The sequence below is a fragment of the Cryptomeria japonica genome, chromosome 3 (assembly GCF_030272615.1).
Source record: "Cryptomeria japonica chromosome 3, Sugi_1.0, whole genome shotgun sequence".
Lineage (NCBI taxonomy): Eukaryota > Viridiplantae > Streptophyta > Pinopsida > Cupressales > Cupressaceae > Cryptomeria > Cryptomeria japonica.
The window spans coordinates 3,461,346-3,469,239 of NC_081407.1; the positions used below are offsets into that span (position 1 = coordinate 3,461,346).

Consider the following 7,894-nt stretch of genomic DNA (forward strand, 5'->3'; position numbering starts at 1 on the left):
AAAATTTTCATATCATATTTCTTGCATATCAATCAAATTTATTAGATAAAAATAGTAGGTTAAGAGAATGTTTTTCAATGAGTATCCAGTCTTCAAACGAATTCTCAAAGCTCAAGAAGATCGTATTGGAATCGACAAGAAACCTGTTCTATGCATATCAGTATGGTCTCAGCAAACTTGTTTGGGAAAGTCCAAGCTGTGAGGTTAATGCTAGGACTAAAAATGTGTAAACCCTATTTTTTATATAAACTACATGCCAAATTAATTATATGTATAATTATCTGTTTATCTGTCAGACTCTTAAAGAGATTTTCAGTCAAGATCAACACATTGTGAACAAGAGATGAACAAATTCTGACTAGCACGACATTTTGGTTTAGAATATGCTTAAATTGCTAAGCATGTTTCAGAGGCACACATTTTTTGAGCATAAATATACATCAAATGAAATGATACGTATCCGACATACATGATTCAATGAAATATTACATTATGGCATTGTGATGGAGAGGTAGAGGAGAATAAAACTAAAACAGAGAGCAAAAGTACACAAAATTAAAACACAAAATGTAGAAGAAATAAAAACACAAAGATAGGGAACAAAATAATTTATATTTTACATATTTCAAAATATACATAGCCAATAGTATTTATAGAGCTGCTGCCCTTCCTTCCACATTAAGAACAAAAGAAAACAGAGGTGCCCTGTTCCTGTCTGTCCTCAAATTGTTGCTGCAGCAATGCCTCTTCTTTTTCTTCTCTTTCTGATCTTCTCTTTCTTCTAGAACTGTCTTCATCCACGTAGATACCCAGCAAAAGAGGAGGCAAAACAAAAACATTAAAAATGCATTTAATTTTAAGTTTGGTTGTAGCATAGGAAGATCCCAAGTAGATTGCAATCAAATTTTTTTAAATTCAAGATTGTCCACCGTATCCAAAATAGGTAAGATTCAAAAGACTGCAGCGGTGGGAGAAAGCAGCCTACGGTAGGTGGTGAATTAATGGTATCACAACTATCATCTGTGATATTCAATCTATTTCTTTGATACACAAAATTTTCTTTTTGGTAAAAATATCTGTACATTGATCTCCAGATCTACAGTGTTCCATGAATAATTTTTTATTATTGAGCAGCTCCATAATCAAATGAAACTTTGTGTCAATATGCTTATTCATTTTGTGGAAAACTAGATTTTTGGATAGTGCTATGCCTGAATTGTTGTCACAATAATTTTTTTGTTGCTTCTTTTGTTCATTCATATTGCTTAACATGCTGCCCTTATAGCTACTACATTATCTGCTTCAGCAGATGAAAGTGTGACAAATGGTTGCTTCTTTGAAGCTCAACCTGATCCAAAATGAAAATCATACCCTGAAGTTTTATTGTCTACACTCCTTGCACAATCACTTCTAGTATATCTTATCAGCTTGAAATCATTTGACTTTTAGTATAGTATTGGATAGTTCCTAGTCAACCATTGTTGGTGTAACTATGTCATTAATGTTTTTAAGTATTGTATTGGAGGTTGAGGACTCCCTCATCCTATCTTTGTGTGGTGTCATGACAGAGCATGATTGTGAGTTGTACCTCACCATCCTTTTGATGGTGTTATTTCTCTCTTAAAGGTTTGTCATGGTGGATTTGTCTCATTACTGTTCACTCTTCTGCTAGTACCTCCTTGTTTGTGCAATTGTGAGGTCATTCTTGTTGTCAATGCATTTGTGTCATTGTGTTCCATATGACACTTGTGTGTACCTTGTAGTGCAAGTGTGACATGTTATGTTGCGCCTTGTAGTGCAAGTGTGACATGTACTTTGAGGAGGTGAAGTAAAAGCATTTCTTAAAATCTAAGAGTTTTTTTGTGCTTCCAAACATGCAAAGTAGTAGTTGCAACAACACTTAAAACCCGAACTATTTTTATTGTCTTCCAAAAATAGAAAAAGAAGTACTATTAAGCAACCCAGCCTATAAATCATGAAGTTTTCTCTTCATTGCGGATGAAATGGGTTTGCAAGGTGAGGCACAAACATTTATAGCCCATTCAAAGTGCAATGCAACTCACTTATGTAGAAAAATCCATCATTGAAGAAAAGGTTAAAAGTTAAAATGAAGAAAGCTACGCTCTTACAATTTTCTCCAATTAATTTGAAAAGTATATAACTAAAGCTTAAATTCATGGCAATAGTGCCATTTGTGGATATTCAAAAGTGTATTGTCCATCAACCCTAAAGTTAAACCAAGATCCAAGCCTGGGGTCAACTAATGTTGAAGGCGTATACTTATGATAAAGTAATGGGTTAAAAAGGGCCAATACAGGAGAGAGGGCAATTGTGTCTTCATTTAGATTTTTCCAGGTAAATGGAAGTTCTTTAATGTTTGTTTTGAAGATAATTAAAGATAAATATCAATTCATAGTTCATCTTGATAAATAATTGTGATGTATGTACATAATCAGATTTTTAAGATTGTTACGGGATTCTAATATTAATTAAGATTTATCTTTATTTTAACATATTACAAAGAATATATAAATATAAGATTTTAAAGAGTTTTCTTTTATAATGAATACAAATTAAGATTTATTTGATGTTCTCTTGTACCAATAAATTAATCATAAATATATTTTTGTATATTCAATCTCTCTAACAATATGTTTCCATGATATATTAGGCTTGCAAATCTAATAAGAACAACTGTAAATAAAGAAATGTATTGAGATTTCAGACAATAATATTGGCACACGATTTGAAGACATTCAAGCCAAAGACATTGCATTAAATTGTTTTCAGATGGGTACGTGGCATAAATTCCTACCCAAGTTTTTTTACTTTTACATTTGAATTTATGTTATTTGCTTGGCACGCCATTCTTTGTCATACCTTTTTCGAATAAACTCATGTACCAAACTTTCCCAAAATTCACTCCATTGTTAAAATATAAAATAGCAAAGTTTTCAGATAAGAATATTTCAGTACACTTTAATGTAGTAAATGATCAATTTGAATACCCTAAAATATTTCAAGAGCCTTGAAGAAACTGAATACAACAAACTTCAATGCCTTTTTAGCAATTCCCGAAGCTACAAAAGACTCCATCATTTGATGTAATTTCTTGGTAGATTGGAATGTTCTAAAAATTAATTCTACACTATGATTGAAAATATATAAATGAGCACTCCTTAAAATCAAAATTTTTTAATGGCTCTCTTTTACTAATTTTTATTTCTTCGTAATCCATTTTTATTGTGGGTTCTGATATCAGTATTGCACAAAAGCTACATTATAATTAATATAAAAAGATTGATTTACAATGATTTAAAAATATATATATTTAATTTTTTTTAGAACAATTAATCAATTAAACATTAATTAATATTATTAACACTAATGTTTTTTCATAAATGAGATGCATGTTTCATTTTATTGTAACAAAAAGCTTATACCATAAAATATAAGTTATTTGGACCACAAACTTAACAAGTTGATCCTACCTTGTAGAATACAAATGCTCTCTCCATGTTTCAAATAGAGAGATAATAATGTTATCCATGAATTTGAAGCATGGGACACTCCATTTTTTGTTGAGCCACAACATTCCATTTACAATTGAAAAGGCAACTACATAGCCTATTGCCATTCCCATATCCCACCAGAAATCATCCTCTGAATCTTCATTATTTTCTTCATGTACCTTTGGAGAATTGGGAGGGTTACTTGAACATGGCACATATATTTGTAGACCACATAGACCTGAATTATTGGAGAAGTATGTAGAATCAAATGTCATCATCTGTCCTCCTTGTGGTATCATCCCTGATAGGTTATTATAGGATACATTAAAGAAACTTAAGGACGTGAGAAGTTGTAGCTCAGTAATAATAGCCCCTGACAATCCATTTTGTGAAAGATCAAGTGATTGAAGTAGTGTCATCTCTCCAATAGATTTAGGAATCTCACCACTGAAATGATTTCTTGAAATGTTAAGAATAATCAAACCTTTGAGGGATCCAATATTCTGAGGAATGTCACCTGACAAGTTATTACTAGAGAGGTCATGACATTTTACTAATCTCAAAATTTTCACAAACTCCATCTCTTGTCCTTTATTGTAAACTATTATTTCATCTATATAATAGTTTGATGTTAGAGAAATGGGAGTTTCATGTTCAAATATTTCCATATTTTCAGATTGATTAGCCATTGTGGTTAACTTCATAAAGTCTTTTGGAATGATCCCTGAAAATTTATTTTTTGACATATCCAAAATTTGAAGATTTTGCAATTTTGCTAATTGCAATGGGATTGTACCCTTGAAATTATTATTTTGTAAAATCAAAATTTGGAGATTGTGCAAGGTTTTAACCCAATTTGAGATGTTCCCTTGCAAATGATTGTTTCTCAAATCAAGGATTTGTAGATTTCTACAATTTGCAAGAGACGATGGAACATACCCTTCAAGTGCATTGTCTCCCAATTTTAATGTCTCAAGAGAATTCATTCCCTTACATATACTTGGTATCATTCCTTCTAAGTTATTCCTCTCTAGATTTAAGACAGACAACATGGAGCAATTCTTCGAACATTGGGGAATTCTACCACTAAACTTATTATTTGACAAATCTAAAATATTCAAACTCTTCAATTTAAAGATAGAATTTGGAATAGGACCATTAAGATTATTTTTGGCTAGTGAAAGAAATTGAAGATTTTGTGTATATTTGTTAATTGATTTTGAAATTGATCCATTGAATAAATTATATGAAAGATCTATGTACCTAATAGATGTGAATCCCCAAAGCCAATTTGGAATAAAGCAAATAAATTATATGAAAGATCTATGTACCTAATAGATGTGAATCCCCAAAGCCAATTTGGAATAAAGCCACTAAGAGAATTGTTTGACAAATCTAAATATTGAATGCCATATTGGGTTGAAATAAATGTAGGAAAATTTCCTCTAATATTACATTCATGTAAACCTAAGTAGCCAAGCTGAAATTTGGGAATGATAGAGGCACTGATTTTTACGGTCAACGTATTGCTGGAGAGATCCAAAACAATAAGATCGGGGAAATTTAAAGTAAAGAATGAGAAAGTTCCATTTAATCTATTATTGGCTAAATTAAGCCACTCTAGCTTGGATAGGTTAGCAAAGGAAGTTGGGATTGGACCACTTAAGGAGTTATTATGCAAGTCAAGTTCATACAGGGCTGAGAGATTGCCTAGAGTAGACGGAATGCTGCCATTTAATTTGTTTGAACTCAGATAAAGATACTCCAGATTGGAGAGGACACCTAAAGAGGAGGGAATAAAGCCTTCCAAATTGTTCGAAGAAAGATCAAGACTTGACAGCGGGAGATCTCCAAGAAAGGTAGGAATCTTACCTCTGAATGAATTTTCCGAAAGTTCCAATTGTTGAAGCCGTGAGAGATTTGCAAAGTAGGGAGGAATTTCTCCTGAAAGCCCGCAATGGTTCATGTAAAGTGCGGTGAGATTGGTGAGAGAACCCAAGTATCCTCCCAAAGAAGTATCTCCTTCCATAGTGAGATTCATGTCGCTCAGTCCAAGATGCTCCAACCCTCTCAAATGTGTTATCAACTCACCCAACTTGTTGCTCTGCAAACCATCATTCCAAGAGAGGTCAAGGTATTTCAAGGCGGACATGTTACCCATCTCCGTTGGAATGCCACCATGGAGATCATATACTCCAATTGCTGCAGTTTAGCCAACTCTCTTGGAATTCGGCCACTAAATTGACAGTCAGATAAGCTCAGATACTTCAATCTCCTTAATTCTCCAACTTGTGGAGGAATGGAAAGAGAGGTGAAGTAATTGTCAGAGAGGTCCAAGTGCTCCAAATGTAGGAGTTGGAATAGCCCCCCTCGAACTTCACTCCATTGAATGAAATAGCCACTGAGATCCAAGGTGAGATCCAAGGTGATGACATGGGCAGTGTGTGGGTGGCAGCCCACTCCTTCCCAAGTGCAGCAGTTCAACCCTCTCCACGATTCCAGCGGCTGCTTTAACTGGTATTCTTTGTAATAAGTGAAATTAATGCCTCGTTTGAAATCCAAGAGAGAATTTCGTTCCTCTTGTAAACAGGCAGAGCAGCAAATAATAGATGGGAGCAGTAAAAACATGACCCAAACGCCCAAACTCATTTTTATTGCGTTCCAGAAACAGAAAAAAGCAATATCCTATTAGAATTATCCCTCCCTATGTATGAAGGACACAAGAGAATGAGTAGGTCACTTTGCAAGGTGTGGAAAAATCCATCCACGAGATTAGAAAATTTGAAGAAAAAGTGAAAACGGAGAAAACTACGATCTTACAATTTTCCCAGCTATTTCCTTCACAATCTCATTGGACATGTTAAAGTCTTTGGTTTTAGTTGCTACGAAATTTCGTAACTACATTTTCCTCCACAAATATTTTGTGGTAGGAAAATGTTTTGGTCAAGCACGGCGTTGGAATATGAGCCTACGAAATGTGGTTTCAAAACCTTTAACAAAATATCTTTAAATTTTCTACCACAAATTTTAATAAAATATCTTTAAATTTTCTACCACAAATGTCTGTGTAGGATGCGGGATTTTGGGGAGGGCCAGAAATAGACTTCTGTGGAGTTTAATGAATCAAAATTTAATGCTTATGAAATTTTTATTGAACTTGAAAATGATTATAGTTTTATGACTTTTCTAACATTTGGGAGGAATTTTAGTATGATTTTAATTAATCTAATAATGTTCATTTATTAATTATAATTAATTTAAATTAATTAATAATAAATGTTAAAAGAGTAAAAATAAATATAAAAAATAATGTATTTAATTTTATAATCAAATAATAAATATAATGTGATATAATATTGAGATTTGAATATTTCAAGATTAAGAAGGGATCATGATAATATATATTTTTTTATCAAAATCAAAAGAGTGTGGTTGCTATGAAATTTCTTTAAGTGTAATCTCCTCCACAAATATTTTGTATTGACTAACAACAAAAAGTGTGGTCAACCACGCCATTGAAATATGTGGGCCCCATATATTAGCCATCATTCCCAAAATAAAATATTTTTTATTTTTCTACCACAAATGTCTTTGTAAGATGTGTGATCTTTGTAGAAAAATATTTTTATCATTTTTAACATATCAAATTTTAATGTTTATGAAATTTAATAAAAGATAAAGAAAAAAGGATTAATGTTAAATATGACTATTCAATAATTGGGAGTAATTTTAAGTGTGATTTTTCTTAATCTTTAAAAGTAAGAATATTTTGAATAGAATAAATATTCAAAGTATTTAAATAAAATATAGAAAATAAGTGTAATTATTTTTATAGTGAAAGAGTAAATGTAATTTCATATAACATCAAAATATGAATATTTGAAGATCGAGAAGGGATCATGACAATATGTAACTTGTCTTGAAATCAAAATCTTTTGTTTGCACATTGCAAGTTTGTGCATGAAAAATATCTTGCATCCATGGGAATGATTAGGTAATTGTATAGTCCTACTTTATACTTCAAATATTTATTTTCTTTTGCTTTTCTAATATAGATAGTGAGTCATAATACATTTAAAAATATCTTTGGAGGATTTGTGTTGTGTCACAATGGGACACGTTCACATAGGTCAACCCTTAAAAGAAATTAGGTAAATGAAATATTTGAAGAAAATGTTAAAATAAGCATCTTACAATTTTCCAAGTTGCTTCCTTTATATTTCATTTTTAAATGTCTATGTCAATTTTAATGGCCATCTAAAAGTCTTGCTTTAATAAAGGCACAACCAAAAGAAAGTGGTTTCTATGAAATTTCATAACCACCATTTCCTCCATAATTTTTTTGGTGGCAAAGAAAATGTTTGGTCAAGCACGATATTAGA

At 31.9% G+C, this 7,894-nt stretch overlaps 1 protein-coding gene across 1 annotated transcript; it reads right to left on the minus strand.

The window, feature by feature from the left end:
• Window positions 1-3,413: 3,413 nt before the first annotated feature.
• Window positions 3,414-6,277, minus strand: LOC131874554 (receptor-like protein 49). The gene is made up of 2 exons (XM_059217986.1): window positions 4,844-6,277; window positions 3,414-4,775 (listed from the first exon to the last, which is right to left on the minus strand). The coding sequence occupies exons 1-2, from the start codon at window positions 5,671-5,673 to the stop codon at window positions 3,488-3,490; spliced, it is 2,118 nt and encodes a 705-aa protein (XP_059073969.1). The 5' UTR covers window positions 5,674-6,277; the 3' UTR covers window positions 3,414-3,487.
• Window positions 6,278-7,894: the final 1,617 nt, after the last annotated feature.

Excerpts from the sequence above, each read along its gene's own strand:
- LOC131874554 (XM_059217986.1), bottom strand. The coding sequence starts at position 5,673 with ATGGGTAACATGTCCGCCTTGAAATACCTTGACCTCTCTTGGAATGAT. Across the intron at positions 4,776-4,843 it reads TGGGGATTCACATCTATTAG|GTACATAGATCTTTCATATA; the intron begins GTACATAGATCT and ends CACATCTATTAG.